Source organism: Leucopleurus acutus (genome assembly GCF_964270905.1).
Source record: "Leucopleurus acutus genome assembly, chromosome: 14".
In the NCBI taxonomy this organism is placed as follows: Eukaryota; Metazoa; Chordata; class Mammalia; order Artiodactyla; family Delphinidae; genus Leucopleurus; species Leucopleurus acutus.
The window spans coordinates 45,577,423-45,599,940 of NC_139156.1; the positions used below are offsets into that span (position 1 = coordinate 45,577,423).

At 41.9% G+C, this 22,518-nt stretch overlaps 1 protein-coding gene across 8 annotated transcripts in view; it reads right to left on the reverse strand.

The window, feature by feature from the left end:
* Positions 1-2,404: 2,404 nt before the first annotated feature.
* LOC309971475 (WASH complex subunit 2-like) overlaps positions 2,405-22,518 on the reverse strand; it is a 56,592-nt gene continuing 36,478 nt past the window's right edge. For 2 of the 8 annotated variants that reach the window (XM_082854482.1, XM_082854481.1), the window contains exons 21-31: positions 19,200-19,302; positions 14,376-14,531; positions 12,483-12,665; positions 10,502-10,630; positions 10,293-10,373; positions 9,621-9,740; positions 8,578-8,640; positions 8,012-8,224; positions 5,750-6,367; positions 4,757-4,931; positions 2,405-3,019 (exon numbers count right to left, since the gene is read on the reverse strand). In XM_082854482.1, coding sequence (XP_082710608.1) covers positions 2,880-3,019; positions 4,757-4,931; positions 5,750-6,367; positions 8,012-8,224; positions 8,578-8,640; positions 9,621-9,740; positions 10,293-10,373; positions 10,502-10,630; positions 12,483-12,665; positions 14,376-14,531; positions 19,200-19,302 — 1,981 coding nt within the window. In that variant the 3' untranslated portion in view covers positions 2,405-2,879. The remainder of the gene's footprint in view (positions 3,020-4,756; positions 4,932-5,749; positions 6,368-8,011; positions 8,225-8,577; positions 8,641-9,620; positions 9,741-10,292; positions 10,374-10,501; positions 10,631-12,482; positions 12,666-14,375; positions 14,532-19,199; positions 19,303-22,518) is intronic. The other 6 variants (XM_082854483.1, XM_082854486.1, XM_082854484.1 and 3 more) reach the window with 6 other exon arrangements.

A 22,518-nucleotide genomic window follows, 5' to 3' on the forward strand; every position in this document is an offset into this window, starting at 1 on the left:
GACAGTGGCCTGCTGACTACGGCCGAAGCGGGCGGGCTGGAGACCAGTCACACAGGCATCTGGGAACGGTGGGGTTGGCCTGTGGCCTAAGGAGAGTATGGACAACACCCTCCCTGAGACCAACCTAAGGCGCTCTTAGAGGTGCCCGACGTGCTGCGGGGATAGTCCCCGTCGATGGCCTTCCCAGAGCCTGTGCACTTCCAGTGCGGTCCAGGCCGGCCTGGCTTAAACAAGTCACCCTTCCTGCGCTTTACTGACCCCTAACGTTTCTGGTCTCACGTACCTCATCTGAAACATGGGGACATTGCCATGCCTGGTTGAAAGCAAGGGCGAAAGCAAACAAGCTCTGTAGATCTTATCCATTTATTCCTCACCCAATTTACTGAGAATTGTAGAGTTGAAATTGAGTGGGTACCTTGGGTTGTCAAATCGCAGCGTCGGCTATGCCCAGCCACCCTTTTTTTCCCCTCCAGTTCTAATTCCCAAGCTGTTGAGCTCAGGTGCACAACATAACAGACAACACAAACCTTCCAGCCTGACATGGACCCCCACTGCTTCTTTTTATCTTCATTTCCTGTAGGTATTTAAATCCAAGGTTTACAGATTTTCCAGCCCTCCTGGCCTACTATTTTACTAGGTGGATTACTCAACTGACAATGAACAGTAATCTCCCTCTCACTGCAGCTTCACTTATCATCTTGTGACTCGGAGGAACCAGTCTAAAATGAACCCCAATGCCAAATCTCCATTGCCTGTCCCTTCTTACTCTCCTCTGAGACCCCACCCACCAAATTATCTCCATCATTCAACAAACCATTGAGTATACATTGAGGTATATGATAAGGGACTGTGCTTTCACTCACCTTCAGGCTCTCTTGCCACTGGTTCCTTCTTAAACTCTAATACTGAGTTGACTGGAGCCCCGTGAGGACAGAGATATGATTATTATCTTTGTATACTAAATTCTTAAATGAGTGCCTGTGATGAAATGAATCTTACTGAAGCAAAACCTTAGTTTCTAAAACCTGCCACTCCTCTCAGTCAGGGAGAACTGTGAGAAGGAGCTTTGGAGTCAGGTGGATGAGCTTAAAGCCTTGGGTTCCAACACTGGAAGCTCTTGGCCAGTTCATTCATTCTCACCTTCATCATCTACCATGTTTCTAGTGCCAGATAGCTAACAAGGATCTTTGCATATTCTGTCCCATCACAATCCTGCAAGGTGGGTACTGAAACCCCTACTTGACAAAGAAGGAAACAGAAGCTAAGAAAGGTGAAACAATTTGCCTATACTCAAACAGCTCTAAGTGGCAGATTTAAATCTAGGTCTCAATAAAAAAATCCAAACTTGTTCCGCTGGTCCACTCTGCTTCCAGATTTTAGCCTCATCTGTGAAATGAGGACAACACCTATCTGGTAGAGTTAAGGAGACTGACATGAAAAGTGCCTACCATCGGACCAGTGAGTGTTAAGTTCCCTCCCGCTTTCAACCCTCTCAAAATAGCAATTTGCCTATTTTCTAACTCTATTGTCTCCTGAATTCCCTGGAATCAATGCTAATGATGGGTCAGCAGATTTGATCATTCCAAAAGAAAAACATGTTTAACAAATGCTTACTGAGTCAGATCCCACATTGGGCTCAGAGCAGGAAACTGTACACAAGTAACCTAAGGGACAGAAGGAAGATGCGCTAAAGGGATAGGGAAAAGGAATAGGCAGCTAGTGTGTACCCTCTTCTGCTGCTGGGTCATTCTCGCAGCAGAGCTGGACAAACAGTTGATGTGTGAGAGCTATACGAAATCTCTGACTATGAGCAATTCCCAATTCAACCTTAAAAGTAACCAAGGAAGAAGTTACTGGCTTCAGAATTGGTGAAGCCACCTGGGTCTGCTTACAAGATTGTGCCACGGTTACAGATTGAATACTCATGAGCAAGATGGCACAGCACAGGAAAACAGACTAGAAGGGCGGGGGGTGAGGTGGGGGGGGGGTGGTCAGCCATCCACAATGGACAACACAGTTGTAGAACATTCCCATCAGTGCAGAGTTCTATGAAACAGTGGTGCTCTAGAAGCTGACATTTCCATCCTCAGCACTTCTTCCTACCATTATCTGGGTTCATTCTGCCCTTTCAAAAAATAATGCAAAGCTCCAAGGAATGGAAATGGATGCCTTAGAGCAAGGGTCAGCAAATTGTTTCTGTGAAGGGCCACAAAGAAAATATCTTAGACTCTGTAGGCCATCCAGTCTCTGACACAACTACTCAACTCTGGCATTGGAGGTAGGGTGAAAACCGCCATAGACAATACATAAATGAATGGGTATGGTTCTTTCCAATAAAACTTTATTTACAAAAACAGACAGTAGAGGACTACAGTTTGCCAAACCTTGCTTTAGTGGACCTATAGAGGCATCTTCAGAATTCAGTGGAATGAGAGAAAACCTCCTCTCCTATTACAAAGACTCATGAAGTTTATAATCTCTCATCCTCTTCCTCTATCAAGTGCCTTGGTTCTAAGTTAGGGCTCCCATACATGTAGGGAAGACTCCTGGTCATCTGTCTGGCATTTGCGACCTCTGGGAGTCCCTGCCCACCCATGAAAGGCACAAATAGGTTTCTTTTCTAATGACCCTAAACCATGGGCCCACCAAGGCTAATCAAAATATGGTTAAAAAAGCAAAAACAATAACGAAACAGTGAAACATTTATTTGTTTGGCAGTATTAAGCATGATTAAAACCAGTACAGAAAAATACTAAGTACGTTGGGTAAGAAGTGAGCTAGCTGTTTCAGTATATGCTTTTTATAATTCAGTTAAGACAGTGAGCACAGAAGACAGCATCATTAACTCAAGGATGTAGCTGAAGGATACCCTGTACACTCTACTGGCCTCCAAAGGCGTTCAAGGGATCATCAAATATGTTGGACACCTTCTGTTCAGATCTTGATTCAGGCACTGTCTGTGAAGATCGACTTTTTGGTTTGGTTGTCTTAGCCTGGATACCAGAGGAGAAGATATCATCTTTAAAAAGGAAAAAAAGAAAAAGAAAAAAAAAAAGTTGCTGAATAGGCAAGAAAATGGGTGCTTTTAAGACACATCTACACAAACAACCAAAGACTGAAGTCTGACAACAGTATGGGATACCAAAAAACACTAAGATAGAGCCAAGCCTCTTAGATTCTGGTCCTGGTTCTGCTACTAAGTTTTATGATCACATACAAGTCACATTTTCTCTCTGAGCATAATTTTCTCAGCTACAAAGCTGTGTGTGTGCACATGCAGGAGAGGAAAAGTGGAAAGATAACTGAATCTCCAATCCAGCCCCTGACTTTACCATCTATGCATTATACTTATTTCTACATTCTTTTCCCACTGGATTTTAAAAGGCAAAGGCACTAAAAATAAGCAAAGGGAAATCCAACACAGGTCACCCTCTTTCAGAATAAATGCATCTGTTTGCAGCACCTAAATGCTAAGCGTGTAAGTCTTTATGACTACACTTGTGTTTAATGTTTCACTGACTCTAATGCTCCATGACTCATTTTACTCAGTAATGATAGTAACCCAGTAATGTTACTGCTAGGATTCTATTCTACTGAGATTTTAGCATGTGTACATAAAGATATGTGTGTACAAATGTTAAAGATTATGGTATCATTTGTAACAGAGAAAATGGAGAAACAATCTAGATCACTCTCAATAGGCTAATGGCTAAATATAAAGCAACAGTACACAACTACTAAAAACAAGGAAGTAGATCTCTATGTACTGACATGGGAAAACACTGAAAAAATAAGCATACGTTTATATGTATACAAACCTATATTACTGTCGCCATATCTGAAAGGGGACACACCAAACTCTCAATAATAGTTACCTCTAGGGCTAGCTTTTTACTTTTTACATTTTACAAATAGTATTAATCTATTATAACATGTATTACTTTTTTTGTAATAAAGTCTCTTCTGTACCTTGTAGTGGGAAGCAGGTAGAGACAGAGCACACTTGCTTGGGGAGTCGAAAAAGTGTGGCTTTGCAGTACCAGCTTTCTCCCAGTTAACCCCAAGGTCCAGACTGGGAGAGAGGAGGTGGGGGAAGTAGGTGGAAGTAGGAAGTGTATATGGCCTCAGCCTGAGTCCTATGCACTAACACAGGACATATCAGAAGCCCTACATTTCGGGTTATGGGGCATTTGGCTTGCCCAGTAATAAAGTAGACATTACACTATGGAGAGAAAATGAACATGTTTACAAACACAGAAGATCTTTGGTGAGAGGTAAAGTCTGAGTTACAGCCTGCTTTCCTATACAGTCCTGCTCTCCTCCTGCACTGCCCCTCCATCCTCCGAACCACTAACGCTCACTCTCCAGCTAGAACTGCATCACACCCGAGGCAGCCACCTCAGCCTACTTTAGCATGTGGGGTAGTTTCTGATCCTCCTTTCATGACATCAGTGTTCAGATTTGTCATAGATGATTGGCAGGGGGCACACTAAGAAAAAAGCAAAATTATACTTGAAAGTCAAACTCTGGGCTCCTTCAAACTCCTTCATATCCATCATAACAAAACACTGTTTCACCAAAATGACTAGGCCATTTACTTATCCACCCTCAGTCTATCTCAGGAGTATATAGCAAGTCAAAGGAAACCCACTGGGGAACATTTTCCAGGAAAGGGTCAAGACAAAGGTAGCAGGAGAAATATAAAGTCGCTGAACAGTAATGACTCTCTCTGTCATATGCAGAAAACTAAACTTACCCATATCATCGTCAAATATAGACTTAGCTTCCACTTTCTTTTTGGACTTTTCTTTTGGTTTTACAGTTAGATCAGCAAAGATATCAATGTTATCATCAAACAAGTTGGAGTCAAACGTTCTTTCCTTCTCTCTTTTTTGTGAGGCTTTCATTGCTTCTGTAGCAAATATATCATCCTTGTAAGCCAAAAAACAAGCAAAACAATTTTAAATCAAGTTTTTACTTTACGACATACACTAATTTCAACAAGTTGTAGAAATGCAAACTGCCACAGGGTTCTGGAACAGCCATGTGAGCTGCCCCTCTATCGGGAACTGCTACTCCAGATCTCTGCTTGGCATGGTCCTTCTCTTTCTTCTAGTCCCAGCTAAACCTCGAGCCATACAGAGAACCCTTCTCTACCAGTCCTACCTGAAGGAGCACCTCCCACCCCAACCCATCACTCTGCCCCACTGCCCTGGGTTGTTTTCTTTAAGACCCTTAACATTACCTGAAAACGTTATTTATATGCGGCTCTGTCTATATCCAATTCCCCTCCCTGAGAGCTCTGGGGAGCAGAGCACTGGTCCTAGTTCACCTTGTGCTTCCACTTCCCAGATGCTCAATAAACATCTGCCCGAAGAGTGTCACTGAAGGCCTTACTGCTTGCGTTAAATCATCAGCTCCAGCCAGGGCCTGTTTCCCCAAGAACCAGAGGTTACACACTCAAGCTGTAGAGATGCTACTTTATCTATGCTGACTGCAGCAATAGCTAGATAAAAACTATAAAAATCAAGACTTGCATCAATGGTTATGGCCAGAAACAAAATAGAAAACCACTTCTGAATAAGTTTCAGAGTTATTAATAAAAGAACCTAATTATAATTACTAAGCAAGTAGATACAGGGCAGCAACCAAACAGGTTTAATGCAATCTGTGGCTCAAATGACCCAATCAGGTATTTTCCTTAACAAAGAACCTGCACAAAAATTTATTGTTATGTCCTATTACCTACCTCAAAAATATCTTGTGCTTTTGTGATAACATCCTGCTGACTGTTGGATTTTGACTCATTCTTCTTGCCTTTCTGGTCTGTAAAGAGATCGTCCTCATCTTCCAGGAGAGGGAAAGGATTTGTTTTCTTTGCTGGTTTTGGTTTAACAGACTGAAAGAGATCATCATCGCTGACTGCCTCACTGAGAGCAGGAAACATGGGGCTTTTTTCTTTACTTCCCCCTGCCGGGTTGGCCAGGCTGTCTGCTGCCTTCACCTTGGCTTTTCTTCTCCCCGTGGACTGAGATGCAATGCCCTTGGAAAAGATATCTCCAGAATCAAAAAGGTCATCCTCAAGAGGTTGACCCAGAGATTTCACAAAGGGGTTTCTGTCTGTCCCAAGCACAGGACCACCTGCCCAAGTTGGAATGGCAGCTGCCACGGCCTCCTCAGAGCTGTCTTCTCCACCAGCTGCCCTGGGCTGTGGCTGATGACCATCTGGTGAAATGACGCCATCTGCCAATTGTGCAACAAATCCCCTGGGGATACTCATGTCCTCAGCCTCACTGGACTCCTGGGCAGCCAACCGCCGAGCTGCGCGTGTCTGTGGTCTGCGCTTCCCTCTCACTTTGACCCGGCTCTGCAATGGCAAAAACCACATGCTGACCTGATGGTTTTTTAAAAGGTGCTCAAAACTAACATAGCAAATCATCAGCAACTCAAAATACTGTTAGGTTGTCAGGTTCCCCTCAATCGAGATATTATCTAAGACAGAAGAGGTTATTTCTTAAAGATTTCCAAAGACGTTTAATAGCTCCTAGTACTCTAAGACTCATTCTTAATCCTTCACTGTCCCCCATTTTTGAGTCTTTTGAGGGCAATTTCTATTCAATTTGATACAAAAGGCTTCATCTGCCACTGGAAGCCACACTGCTCGTGCCACACTGTCCTGTGTCCCACAGCACTCCCTGGACCCTTCCTTCTCTGCCCTAAGTTTATATGTGGGTATCTTTCAAAACGAGAAAGAATCAGTGGGATTCTGGCAATAAGCTTTATTGGGGGATAGCCTAAAATCAGGCTCCAGAAACAGGGAGATAAGATGATAAAGACAGAAAGGTAATCTCAGATGCTCTTTTCTTCAAGTCAACAAACACTAAATCCAAATTTTAAATATTTCATGTAAAAAAATGTGGCTTAGGAATCAGAACTTTCAATATAACCTCAAAATATGAGTCACTTATTAGCAATAATGCAGTATTTGTAATATTTTCCAACATATACCATCAAGTAGTTTTAAGAAGGCACAAGCTACTTTGGGCAAAGTACTTAACTCTACTTTGGGCAAAGTACTTAACTGTACTTTGCCTATGTCGAAATTTCACGAATTATTTCAGGAACAATTTAAACTTAACAACAACAAAATAAGCTAACAGAAAAAAAAGAAAGGAGGGATGTTTTATTTTTCATAAGTAAAACAGGTTTGGAAACACTTGAAATGAATGTATTCGCAGGGTCATCCTCGGTACTGTTGGTTACTCAGATAACAGCTAAGATTTGAGAAGGAAGACCGGATATAAGAAAAGAGAACCAATTGAAATAAAAGTAAAACCTCAAAGAGGTCATGGTCCATCCAGCACAAGTCCACAGTCCTATGCAACAGTGTGACAGGACCGTAATTGCCACGGGATCTCAGAGAGGGAGCCCAGGACAGGGGCAGGAGGGGAAATGTCACAGAAACTGTGAAGTTTGTGCAGAGCTGTCGATGAGGAAGAGCATTCCTGACAGAGGAAGCAGCACGAGCTGATGGCAGCAGCACATTGGGGCATGTGTGTTTGGGGAATGGTTCCTGGTGACTGGACTTAGGCTGACAGTGTGGGGCGACTGGTGGGAAAGCTGGAAGCTTCGGTTAGCACAGACTGTAAATGGCTTTAATATCAAACCAAGGAGCTTGAACGTCCTCCTTTGAGCAGTAAGGAGACGGCAGAGGAAGCAAACAGTAAGGACATGATCTGCTCAGTGTTCAGAAGGCCTCCAGGTGGCAGCCAGGAGTTAGTGAGCTAGCTACTGAGCAGAATGTAAATGTAACAAAGGCAGGCAGTGGAAGAGTGGACACAGAACTAGGGAGGTGGAAGGAGGGCGGAGAGGCTCAAGGAAAGATGAGACGCCTCCTTCAAATGAGGAATCGGGGTCAGCCTATCGTGTGCAACTGATGAACTCGGAAGAAACATACAAACTGTTCTGGTTTTAAAAAAAGCAGGCAAGCAAGCAAAGGTGGTTTCATCACCTTGTTCACACTGTGTAAGGTGTCTGCCTGAGCTGGAAGGTCAAAACTCACGCCGGCCTCCCCACTCCCAGGAAGAGTGGGCATACTTTCCAGACTGTGGATTCTCCCAGGTTCAGACGAAGGAACGCCCAATTCTGGCAAAACAGACTTCATTCCAGAGATCTGGGGAGCCGCTGTAGGCAGCAAGGCTGCTGGGTTAATGGCTAAATTTGCCTAAAGAAGAAAAATGAAACTTACTCTGTATGTTTTCTTAAACACAGCAGTCTATTCTTATTACTGTGACACATGACGAAAGACTTGGTGTATGTAATATATAGTACGAGAGGAGAAAGAGAAAGGCAGGGAAGTCTCCTGATCTAGTCTTAGAATTAAATCAGAGGGCTATACCCCTGTGCCCACCACAGGACCAAAGAAGAGATGTTACAGACACAGCACACAGGAAGCAACAACCAGAGGGTGGGGAAGAGATGAGAAAACGCCTGGCAGCAGCTGACAAAAGGAAAACCCAAGAAACTTTACAGATGCCACAAGGCCAGCAATGAAGGTTCCAGACACGTTATAATTACTTGAATTTTCCAGATCCAAGGGGATGGCTCTTTGGTTTTAAATGGAGCGGGACCTGGTGAGTCCTGTGTGAAATTACATTCAGTTAAAAATCCATTGGGGAAATAGAAAAGTGTCTCTTGGATTACACATATGCCTGAAAATAAATCTGTGATGGAACAAAGATGTTGGTTTCTATAATTCTATAATGGGAAAGGCATTCAAATCTCTCCTGGGGCCTCAAAACATTTCACTAACATTACTTCGTTTGTGCTTCCTTATCCGTTGTGTAAGTGGAAGGCTGTAAGACCACACATGGAGGAAAAGGAGACAAAGATCGTGAATAAGATTCATAAGAATTATAGTGTGTCAGAGCTCCAAAACTGGACCAGCTGGAAACATGACCATGCTGGTTATCTCACACAGCAAATATTACAGAGCACACAGAAATTCACCCAAGCCTAATGCACTAGTTCTAGAAGCAAAAGAAGCTGAGACTTGAGTCGCTGGAGATGTGTGAGTCCTAGTGCCTCATTTTCACAGCTCAGAACACTGAGGCCTCAATGAGACATCCAGGGACAGCTGTAAGCCAGGACCATAACTCACTGTCTAGCCCTGCTCTGCCCTCAGGAGGAGCGCCATAGAGAAGACTGCTGAGGATGGAGGCCTAATAGCAATGATCTCATAAGACATAACACAGAGAGGGAATCAAGAAAGTGGATATAATTCATATTTAATTCTAATGGAACCCTACTCCAAGGTAGCCCAAAGGGAGAAATGTTGTTCTAGTGGGAAGATCTTAATCCTGCCTTAACTCTATCTTGCAATCGAATTTGCAGGTACTCCACAAGTAATAATGATAAGTATAGATTCATGGAACCAGTGTGGAGTGAGAGAGGAGAAATGAGCAGGGGTTTAAAAAAAAGTAAACAAAGGGAGGTAGTCCTAGTTGCTATTTTCTCCTTAATTAAGAGAACTCTGAATGACCCCGGGGTCGGCATGATGCAATTAAACTATACTACAATGCAAACAAGAGCTGAGAGTCCTTAAAGAGATCAGTTCTAACCTGAGGTGTTTCCGATTTCCATATGCCTTTTTCTTTGATACCTGGAGTGGATTCAGGATGCTTCTGGTTCTTGAAAGAGGAAACAGAGTGGTCTTTTTTCACTACCTTCTTTTCTGGGATCTTCAAAAGCAAAGAATACCCCAAGTCTGTCAAATATCTTAGAAATTTTAAGGAAAAGTCACAATGCAAAAAGAGAAAATAGCTTCTGACTTTAAAAGTCATTTCACAAATGAGGGTTGAACAAACAAATTTAAAGGCAGCATTTCAGAAATAGAGTTCTAAAGACCAGGCGTCCTCTCAGTGATAAAGAGAAAATAGAGAGTACTTAAAAATCTACTGGGGAAGGGAGGGAAATGACACACATGGCCTAACACTCAGATTTACAGCTTTGCACCTGAAAGGCATGAATATTTTGTCACCATATCATATGTACTGGTCTTTCAATGAACAACTTAAAAATCAAACAGATTTGTAATACGGTAAGACAGCCTGGGTTAGTTAGTAGTTTAACATTAGGAAACATAAGATGGAGACAACCTGAACACCATCATGAGCACATTATTTGCTGTTCATTTACTAGTGAGCATTTTCCTTAGTCACATAAGGGGACATTCATTTCCTTTCCCAGAAGCCTTCCCACACACCGCAGTATTGAGAACAAAAGTCTGATACCAAAGGATGCGACTTGGCAGAGCTGAAAAGATCATCATCTTCATCATCCCCAAACAGGCTCCCAACACTTGGCTCTAACAACTAGAATAGAAAAAACTTAAATTCAATATCCAAAACAAAAACAATTTACAAAGAGAGTCAGGTGAGCTACAGAGACAATATTTAACATAATAACAAAGCTATGACATGGAGAACCATTTGGAACTGACCCTGGTTTTTTTGGTGCCGGAGAAAAGGTCAACGTCTGGGTCATTGTCCTTCTGAAGCTTGTGACTAAAAAGGAGCTCTTCATCCTGAAAGACACCTGTGCTCTTGGGGCAGGCATTAGGATCAGGACTCTAGGAAAAAAGAGGGAAGTTCACGTATTTTATAGACTCCTAGGGCTTTACCTCAAGGAAATAATATACAGCTACAAAGATGAAACAACAAAGATATTCCTTGTGGCTCTGTTTATAGTGGCTAAAGGTTGGACACAGCCTGAGTGCCCATCAGAAGGGGAATGACACAGTCACATAATGGAATACTTTGGAGATACTAAAAACAGTGGAGAATATATTTACAAAAACAGATAACATATACATAATCTGGAAAGATCATCTTTCAACCTTTGTGTAGTATCTGAATCTGAACTGTTTATTTAAAAAACAATCCTTAGTTCCATACTGAGAAACATTTTAGGGGTGAAAACACATAAAGTTAAACAAGTTCTCTCCATCTCATGCCCAAAGGGAAGAATGAGACAGCAGCCGACTTAATACAAGAAATTACACAGAGTGGTCAAGCACATATCCCTAACTTCTACATACCAGCATCTTAGGCCAAAGAGCTGGCATGGGTGTGATCAGCCAATCTTCTCCTATGCCCATCCACCTTCCACCCCACTACCTTCAGATTCCAAACAAGTTCTTTCTGTTTCCTAGGGTATCTGACATTTGAAAGTTACTATCACATTACTTGGTTTGATACTATAACGCCCCAGACTTGACATTCTAAAATTCTTCCCTTTCTTTAGTATCACAACCACAGACAGAAACAAACAAAAAAACTCACTTCTGACAAAATGTGTCACATTAAAAGTTAATTAATAATTATTATTGATTATATATAAAAATTACTGTAACATAGCAACTAAGGTTCAAAGTTTTACAACCATGAAAATCATATACAAAATCAAACACAGTAAGAGACTGGAAGAAAATACAGCAAATTATTCATATTCACTGTGTATAGCTCTCATTTATAAATGGGGCTATCCTACTGGTATAATAAGAAAATTCATAAAACATTTGTTGCAAATACAACATGGACTACATCCTCAGTTTGATTTACAAAAAATGATTGGCAATCTATGGCCCATCGCCTGTTTTCTCTTTTTTTAATACTTCTATTGAGATAAAATTCACCTATTTAAAGTGTGTAATTCAATGGTTTATAATATATTCACAAAGCTGTGTAAATACCACCACAATCTAAATTTAGAACATTCTCATCATCCCATAAAGAACCTCCAAACCTACTAGCAGTCACTCTCCATTCCTGTCCGCCTCTTTCCCCAGACCCAGGCAACCACTGATCTACTTTCTCTCTCCATGGATTTGCCTATTCAAGACATTTCAAATAAATGAATTCATACATAATGTGTTTGTCACTAGCTTCTTTCATTCAGCATGTTTTCAAGGTTCATCTATGTTGTACCATGTATCAGTAATTCCCTTTTTATTGCCAAATAATATTCCATTGTATGGCTAAAACACATTGTGTTTATCCATTCATCAGCTGATAGACATTTGAGTTGTTTCCATCTTTTGGCTATTATGAATAATACCTGTTGGGAACATTACATTCAAGTTTTTGTGTGAACTTATGTTTTAATTTCTCTTGGTTATATACCTAGGAGTGGAATTGCTAGGTCATGTGGTAACTCTTATATTTAAGAATCTGAGGAAGCACCGAATTGATTTCCGAAGTGGCAGCACCATTTTACATTTCTAACAGCAATGAATGAGGGCTCCAGTTTCTCACCATCTTCACCAACACTTGGCCACTATCAAAAAAGTCAACAAGTGATGGTAAGAATGTGAGGAAGCTGGAACCCTCCATCCTTCAGCAACTCACATCACAGAACTGACACCGTGAAATGAGACTTTTTTATCCTTCTAAAGATTTGAAGCTTTACAGCTTTTTGCTCACCTTTCCTACTTCCTCCTTCGGAGCTTGGAAGCTGTTTTGATCTTCTGTTTTATCCTCTTCCTCATCAAATAAGCTAAGAACAGTTTTGGTTCTAGTTTTAGCTCCTCTGTCCAATGGGGATGATGCAGAAAATAAATCAGAATGCCTGGCTGCTTCCTGAGCAGATACATTCAGAGATCCTTCCTGAAAATGGAAATAGTAAGGAAAAAAAATGAGTAACACCTGGAAACAAAAATTCTATTGTGGGGCCTCCCAAGCTCCTCATTAATTCAGTAACTGTCACACCTGCATGTTTCAGGGCATGACAGCTAATCACATCTACTCCCAGGTAACAAAACACTCAGGCCAATTCTTGATCGGCCACTCCAGTGGAGAGTCTAGTACAGATAATTCATAATCAAAGATGATTTTTTCCAATCAGTTTAAAGCCTATATTTATAACTCCTTCCAAACAAGATACATATATATATCAGTTATAACCCTGAGCCACATAGGTTGCTCATGAGCTATAAATAACTTTGAAGTCACAAGTATGACACAAATGCCAATCACTGGAAACGGATCATATATTTCCTAGTATTTAACTAATACATAACTCCAAGGGAGAGGCCTAATTGACAGAATTGGACACAACTTGTAGAAGGCTTATACTGTATTATGCAATTAGAAGAATCTCTAAAATAATCATAAAATGCAACATTTATTCATTCAACAAGCACCACCTTTCAGGCAAGATACCATTGACTGTAAGAATCACTGTTCCTGTATGAACTGCTGAGAAAAAACAAACAAACTCCCAATTAAACATGCCATCGATTGTGAGGTGCATCCTAATTTCAAAGTGGTTAAACTATGAAGGAAATATATACTTCTTTAAAAAAATATGTAATTTTGAAAGTGCCTACTATGTGCGAGGTAATAAGCTAAGCACCACAGATGCAATGGAGAGCAAAACGAACATGGCCCCAATCCTCAAAAAGCTTATCCTCAAGCAAGGGAGACAGCAGTACAACAAGCAGCTAGAGTTCAAGGGGAAAATGGGCTACAGCAACACAGAAAAGGTCACATTGAAACAACAGGAAGAGAATGTCACACAGTGATTCAGGTATAGGTAAAATGTTTGCATCACTGTAGCCCCAAGAAGCCTCGACAGGAAAAGTATATGCAACATTCTTCACATAGGCCCTAGAAGAGACAGTAAACCTAGATAGCTGAACACACACAAGTACGAGAGTACGAGAAAAGTTAGAAAAAAAGAAAAAGTAGACAGAGACTGAAAGAACTGCTGATTCCCAGATGCAGCCAGCAGCCTTATCCACAGGCCTCCTGCAGGAGAGGACAGCCCGCCCAGGAGAAGAAAGTTAATGCTTTAGAAGAAAGCCAAATTTCACTTCACTCTGTAATTCACAGCCAACATCAACTAAATGTAAAAGATTGGTAAACTAAAATCTTCTTAAAGCTGTCATTGTAATTTAAGTACAGGTGGGACTAGCAGAGAGCAAGGGGAAACAGACTACGGAGAAGAGAGACAGTCAGAAAGAACAGACGTGCAGAGAGAAAACCGAAAGGAAAAATGAGATGAGACAGAGAAAGGCAAAATGGACACTGACACAATGACCATAATAATGCAAAACGGGAAAAATGCACATCATTGTGTGCGCACATATGCCTAGAAAAGAGATGGAGAGGCAAGAGCAATGTTGAAGGTCTCCCTGAATGGCAGGATCACAGATTTTCTTCTTCATACTTTTCAATGTTTTCAAAATTTTCAACAAATGAGCCGTTTGTTTTCTGTGGTAGAAAAATGTAAGGGTGTGTGTGTGCATGTGTGGGTTTTACAAGAACACGTGAGAGACAAAAATACCAGATTATACAAGAAAAACAAAAGTCCACCTTTCCTGACTCCTCAGCCACACTAGTTCTCCCAAATTCTGACGACTCTTCGGCGCTCTCAGCCTTCTTAGCCACCAGTTTCACTCCCAACCGTGCCTCCTTCTCTTCTTCATCACTGAACAGCAGAGGTGGTACGTCAGGGACAGTCTCTTTTTTCTATCAGAAGAAGAATAAGTGACATCCTCAAAAACAAACAAAACGTGTGCCTGACGAGCATGGCAATGCATAGAACAAGCCAGAAGCACAGTCCTCTTTAAGGCATTAGCTAAACTTTGGGGTCGGGAGAGACAGGACAGGACAGTGAAGGGCGCACAAACAGGGAGAAGCAATACCACCACCACCTCAGACTTGCAGACAGTTTCTGCCATCACAAGGTCTGCACCTGTCTCCTTGCATCTGTTAACTCCTTGTGTGCGCCATGGCTTAGATCCTAACCTCTGCCACCCAATCATTAGTCTTTCCTCTCTGCCTCCCGCCCCTTACCTTTCAGCTGTATGACATCATCCAGAGATGTCTTGCTAAAATAAAACACCCACCAGATTACTTCATCTCCCACCCCAAACCTGCGCTGTGTGCATTAAGCAAATGCTAAACATGACAATCAACTGGCCCCTCTTTATGACCCTCATCCACCTGCACCTCATCAATCCTCACTATTCCTTAAACCTATTGTAAACGTCCACACTTCCACGCTTGATTTGCACTGTCTGGAGAAACAAATCTTCCTCATCTTTCAAGCAAGGCCCAGCTCAGATGTCACCCACGAAGGTTTTCCTGTTCTCTTCAGTAAGTATCAGGTGCTTCGTTGATAAGAATATTTATGTCTATACCTAGCCCTTAACTATACTTTCCTCCTAATTTACATTAATAGCTATCGTACATCTCTTTGTCCACTCATTTGAAAGGATCATGCAGTATATTTCCACAGCCAGTCACGGTGTTTTATATCAAGCGGGGGCTCAGCACAAGTTTGTGAGCACTTTGCCCCATCTCTCATCTGTTCCTTACCTGGGAGGCAGGGATTTCAGAGATTAGGGAACTGAGGTCCCGTGACTTGCCCAGAGTTATTGGCATCCTTGGGGCAAGTGACTTATCAAAAATGCCTGAGGGGGCTTCCCTGGTGGTGCAGTGATTGAGAGTCCGCCTGCCAATGCAGGGGACATGGGTTCGTGCCCTGGTCTGGGAAGATCCCACATGCCGCGGAGTGGCTGGGCCCATGAGCCATGGCCGCTGAACCTGCGCGTCCGGAGCCTGTGCTCCGCAACGGAAGAGGCCACAACAGTGAGAGGCCCACGTACCGCAAAAAAAAAAAAATGCTTGAGAGAAAAGCAGTAACTCTATCCTACTAACTAGACTAGATGATATGAGGAAGTAAGCTTTGAAGCAATATCTAAATCGAGTTAGGTAGACAAGTTTGGGAAACTAAAGAAGAACATGACTGACTATGACAGAAAAAACTATGAATAACTAAGAAGAATAAGGTAAGCAAATTTTTAGTTATTGTTAGAAAACGGTCCGTGCATCATCATTAGAACTTGAAATAAAAGACTGGAAACCCACAAAAAAGTTTCAGAAGAAATAAAACGAAGCCAAAGCGATCAAAGGAAAAAATTTTTGTGGGATGTGCTGGACTCACTGAAAACTATATGTAATGTCGATGCAAGTGGATCAAGGTAAAAAACGAGACTGATGTACAGTGGACCAAATCCTCCCTTCATATAACTATGGTCCTTAAACCAAGGAAAATGCCACCCAAACTACTGATTTTAAATCTTCCTAAAGATAAGCTGACTCTTCATCTTCATTCTGAAATTAATTTCTTGATAGGTTTACAGTTGAGTTGTATTTAACTTACTTTAAAATATTCTAGGATCTCTAAACAAAAAATATATTTTATATGTTGCCTAAAGGCGATCAAATTTCACAAATGGTAAAACTCAGGTGTGCAGGTTGTTCTGCTACTTAAGATGCATATCTTTGACCTTTTGTCTTATTTAACAATCATAATTACTACAGTTTCAAAGAAGTTTTACATTTCCAGAACCTTCAAAATTCATTAGATTACTGCTCATTTATCCAGGGTAGAAGTTATTATTTATAATTTACAAAGAAAAGCCACTCAGATCTTCTGACTCTCTTAACCATGAAGCCACTTTAGGGAGATGCAAGTACAGGTAATTCAAAGAAAAGCTTATGAGCACTCAGAAGCAGCGGCAATGCTGCAAGCTTTTACTACAAGCTGTGCACTTAATGGGACCATGGTGAGGAAACAGTCCCTAAATCAGTAACTGGCATGGGCCTGGTCTGGGAATAGGACAAGTTAACACCTTTACTGGGTCTGAAAATATGAAGAATATTTCCAGAAAAAAGAGACAACAACTTCCTCTGGAATATTTTGGGACAGCATGAGTCACCAAGAGTGCATGGCGAGTTAAGGTGGAAAAGCTGAGTCTACTTTGAATGAAATTACACGTGGCGTGGTAAGTTCAGCTACAGGCTCAGCTTGACAAAGGGATGACAGGACCGGGTGGTCTTTGAGAAGATAACTTGGGCAGCGGCAAGGAGAGATGAAGAGAAGGAGCATTCACAGGCCAGTTAAGAAATTATCTCAATAGTCAAGGCTAAAGATGACAAGACTGTAGGGACGGGAAGAAACATTCCTAACAAACTGGCAGGAAACAGTGATGACCACCCCATCAAAGGAGAAATATTCACACATGTCCTGGTGTAGTTATTCAGTGGAACACTATATAGTGATCAAAAAATAACAAAAAACAAGATGGAGTTTATGGAAATGAAAAACATGCTGCAGGATTTTTAAAAAAAAAAAGATGCATAAAACTGTAAAACATCATCTCATTTAAATGAAAAAAAGACAAGAATGCCTAGAAACAGGCATGAAAAAAGCACTGACAACACATTGTTACCAATGATTACACTAGGGAGGAGTATGGAATGGGGACTTCGAATTCTCTACACATGTTTTTTCATTTGTTTGTATTTGTTTTTCACCTTGACTAGCTTTTTTTGCTTTCTTCCTTTTTGGGGGCATGAGGGGGCCGCACCATGCAGTTTGCAGGATCTTAGTTCCCCGACCTGGGATTGAACCCGGGGTCATGGCAATGAAATCGCCAAGTCCTAACCACTGGACTGCCAAGGAACTCCCTCTATGCATGTTTTAACCCTTTTTTAAGAAGGCATCCATGTATTACTGTATAATTTAAAATAAACTTTAAACAAAAAATATTTAGGAGATATGGAAGAAGAGCCAGGTATGGGTCTCTAGAAAAGAGGAAGTTCTAGGCTCCTTAACTGCCATTTCCCTCCTTCACTATACCCCGTAGGGTACAATGTCCCTTGGGATGTGCAGGCATCGGGGACTGCACATGGTCACCCATGACCACAGTGGGAAGGAGAGAGTCTTCCTCATCAAGCAAGGGTGGAGGAGCTGCCTTTTTAGATTCTGTGGCTGCTCCCACATGGGGGGAATCTCGGGGGGTACATCCCTCCTTCCCTGTCTTACATGTCTTTCTGTCTCTAACACATGCCAATCAGAGTGGTCTGAAGCTGGGGTTGAAGGCCCTCAACAGCGGGCTATGACTTTGCTTGATTCTTGGCCTTTGAGGCTAACCCAGCTCAGGTAAAGGAGGTCTCCATGGGGTCTAGCCTGAGAAGCTCTAAAGTTTCCTTTGGGGCTGTTGGCAATTGCCAGTTGGCAATAAAATGCTGCTTGGCCTCACTTTGTTCTGTGTGCACACACTTACATATACCCACATAGGGAATGTGTTGGGGAGGGATGAATGACAGGCCAAAGACAGGATTCCAGTATCCCTAGGTTCCCAGGACAAATATTATCATAATGCCACCTTCCTCTCATTTCTTAATACTCCTTTTGATATAAAATACATGAAGACTTGCTAAATCTTTTAGCTTAGGCGATCATGGTTAGTGATGCCATTTAGATGTAATTGCTGGAAGACTATTTAGACTAGATAGGCACTGATGGGCTTTTTTTTTCTCATCACATACTTTTAATTTTTAAAAAAAACTTTAATTGTCATAAAAAACACAACATTTACTATCTTAACCATTTCTAAGTATAGAGTTCAGTAGTAGTAAGTATATCCACGTTACTGTACAACCAATCTCCAGAATTTTTTCATCTTGCAAAACTGAAACTCTGTACCCATTAAACAACTCTCCATCGCCCAGCACCCCCCTCAGCCCCTGGTGATCACAGTTCTACTGTTTCTATGAATTTGACTACCCTAGGTACCTCGTGTAAGTAGAGTCATACAGTATTTGTCTTTTTGTTGCTGGCTTATTTCACTCAGCATTATGTCCTCAGGCTTCATCCATGTCGTAGCCTGTGTCAGAACTTCCTTTCTTTTTACTGATTCACTATTAATATAAACCAGGACCAAAGCGTTAGTACTGGAAACTTGCTCCTGTAAGGAATAACCTGTACATTAACTGGCCTGGTCTAATGTTAGCAGAATTCCATGCCACCGGGGCTGGCTGAGCCCGGCAGTTCCTCTAGAAGGAGTGCAACAGCGCTGTCCCCTGCTCTCCCCTGAGACTCAGACGCCTACAACTGACACTGAAGGGGCTGCGTGATGTGGAATCCTTTTCTCCAGCCTTTGCACGTGTGCTTCGCCTGTAAAATACCACTAACCAGAAGATGTCTATCTAAAACCAGGCAAACGAGTTTTTCCATAAGACTCAGTCTCCAAGGTCAGGTTTTAGGACCTGATTGAGGGAAGCAACAGTATTCACGGAACATCACCTCAGGGTTACTTCCTGGGTCTAAGAGGTTAAGAATACCGTTGTTGCAGGAGGAGCAGATGCGGGAGGAGAGCCAAACAGAGAGCTTCCACTGTCACAATCATCTTCAAACAGGAGAGATGCTCTCTGGGTCTTCTTTTGGCTACACAAACAAAGAGTCAAATTAAAGGCAAATGTGACTTACAAAATACAGTATTCTTTCTAGGCCACACCTACAGGAACCCACCTACCACCAAAACGCCCGAGTCATCCATTGACCTTACACAGTTGCAGCAGGAAAAACCTTTGAAGTAGGTGCAATTCGTGTCTAGCAAGTCATCACCCGCTGTCTGGCATTCTTGTGTAAAAGCCCGGGGCCCTCCTCATCTTGTCCCTTTGTCAGTTACTTTTGGCTCAAGGTAGGTGCACTAGCTGTTGGCTTTGCCAATGCACACAGCACACTTAGCATTCACAAATGTAGCATTCTCTCTCACCATTTCCTATGGCAGAGGAAGAACCAGGGAGCACCAATGCCTATTTCCAGCGTGGTCAGGAAGGCGGCTGTCAAGAGATCTCAGGGCCAGAACCTGGTTCAGGCTGTGACCTGTGGCCTGGTGCCACCTCAGCCACTTAACCATGTCTTTCCAAGCGCCTCTGTGGGCTTCTGTGCCTTCCCTTCAAACCCTAAACCCATCCCATTCTATCCCCTCCACACAAAGTCTCTAAGAAGCTGGGAAAGCTCATCTTCACTGTTCACCACAGCAATATTCACCCATCTCTACCCCATGTTGGGCAACCACAGCTGAAATCCAGCCACAGCTCTCCTCACCACCTTCCTCTCACCTGTCTTCACCTACCTCCCACCTAGGCTTCCACACCAGCCCCTAGGGGCAGTCGATAAATGTCTGCCAGAATAAATATTGATCAAGACCTTTTAAGGAACAGAATCATAAAAGTAAAGAAACACAGGGACAGGGAGGCCTGGCACTGGACATGGGCAGTCCCAAACAGAATGTGTTCTAATTACAGAAGGGTCATGTTCTAGTTTCTATACTATGTGATAAGGAACCACCCAACTAGCAGCATACTAGAGAATTATCAAAGGAATGAAAATTCCAAATTCAATGTTAGCTAGATAAAAATAATACTAGTCATTTCAGTATCCATCTACTTACACTAAAAATAATTAGCATATATACCCATAAGAATATGTATCATAATCTTTTCTCTAAGTTTAATTATTAACAAAGCATAATATAAGGTTATTCATTAGTTTAACATTGGATGTCTGCCTACATCTTAAAATTGCCTAAGGATCACACACTGACTAGGGAACACAACTAACCAAACAGTTGAGCATACTTACACTGAACACTTACACTGGACAAAGGACAGTAAAAAATTAGGTCTACACCCTGAAGAAATTATAAAAACAAAGAGCCATACACAGTCAGGTAAAATCTAATATGCCTTTAAGGATATACACTGATAAAAATGTACACAAATTATAACCAAAATATATGACTACTAAGTGATGATCACAAAATATTACAAAAATAACTACAACAGATGCCTAAAAAGCAAAAACCTTATTAAGCTGCTACAGCAGAAGAAAAATCTTATGCGTGATTTTCTGAACAATTTCTAAAAATCAAAACCAAAACCAAGCTACCCACAGAAAAGAATCTGATGCCAGATTCTGAAGTTCTAAGCTAGAGGAAAGCTAGTTAGCTTTCTGGACATAGTTACAATAGATAACGACAGTAAGTCCTTAACCTTGGATCTCATTCCACACCCTCCTGGTTAAATGTGGACATCCCGTGGCGATCTGTCCTCAGAAGAAAAATATGCAGCTCAGTGAACTGGAGTATTTCTCATTATAAATAATGGGGTAGTAAGTATTTTGATTCATTAAAAGGGACAGATGTCAAAACACATTAAGATGACTATAGAGTTTATGGCCTACACCAGGACACTTTTGAGAGTGAAAGGGAAAGTTATTAATCACCAGGCTGAAATGACAGGCACAAAGCAGGCCCCTCCAGACAAGCAAGGATGTCTGAGTGCCCTACTTACAAGGCAGTATTTCGCAACTTTGTTAGGGTCACAAAGCTTCTGTTTCTTTTTTTAGAATGGGTTTGAGTTACAATTTACATACCATAACATTTACCCTTCAGTAGTGTACAATTCAGTGACTGTTAGTATATTCACAGAGTTGTACAACTATCACCATAATCTGAATTCACAATATTTCCATCAACCTAAAGTGAAAGCCCATACCTGTTCACAGTCACTGCCAATTCTCCTTTCCCCCCAGCCCCAGACAAACACTCATCTACTTTCTGTCTCTATGGATTTATCTCTTCCGCACATTACACACAAATAGAATCATACACGTGGTCTTCTGTGACTGGCTTCTTTCAATTATCACAATATTTTCAGGGTTCATCTATATTGAAGCATGTATCTGTACTTTATTCCTTCTAATTGCTGAATAAGAGTCCATTGTGTGGATATAACACATTTTATTTATCCGTTCTACAGTGGATGAACTTTTGAGTTGTTTCCACTTTTTGGCTATTATGAATAACGCTATGATAAACATTCACGTGCAAGTTTTTGGGTGGACATTTCTCTCACGCATGTCCCTAAAAACTGAAATTGAGTCATGTGGCAACTCCATGTTTAACTTTTCATGGAACTGCTAGGCTGTGTTCCCAAGTGGCTGCACCATTTTACGTTCCCACCAGCAATGTGTGAGGGCTCCAATTCCTCCACAACCTCTCCTGAACTTGTTGTCTGTAAAAGATTTTTTCGAGAATCTGATGAAAGCTAGCATTGCTGAAAGCTGGATATTGTGTGTAACTGGTACTGGGACATACACATGAAACATGTTTCCTGATCTCTAGACCTGTGACCATATGTGTGTGGTAGGGGCAAAGGGAGGGGCTGCACACGTAAATAGGTAACTTCTATACAGTGTAGAAAATGCTCAAGTGAAACAGAGCTGGGGGCGGGGGGTTAAAGATGGAGCCATTTTTGCTTTAGACTCTAACCCTATTTCTTATCTTTCTCAGCTGTTTGGGTTAAGGAAGGCTTCTCAAAAGAGAGGGCTTAAACTGAGTCTTAAAAGAAGCTGGCCAGGGGCTTCCCTGGTGGTGCAGTGGTTAGGAATCCACCTGCCAATGCAGGGGACACGGGTTTGAGCCCTGGTCCGGGAAGATCCCACATGCTGCGGAGCAACTAAGCCCCATGTGCCACAACTACTGAGCCTGCGCTCTAGAGCCTGCGAGCCACAACTACTGAGCCCACGAGCCACAACTACTGAAGCCCACACGCCTAGAGCCTGTGCTCCGCCACAAAAGAAGCCACTGCAATG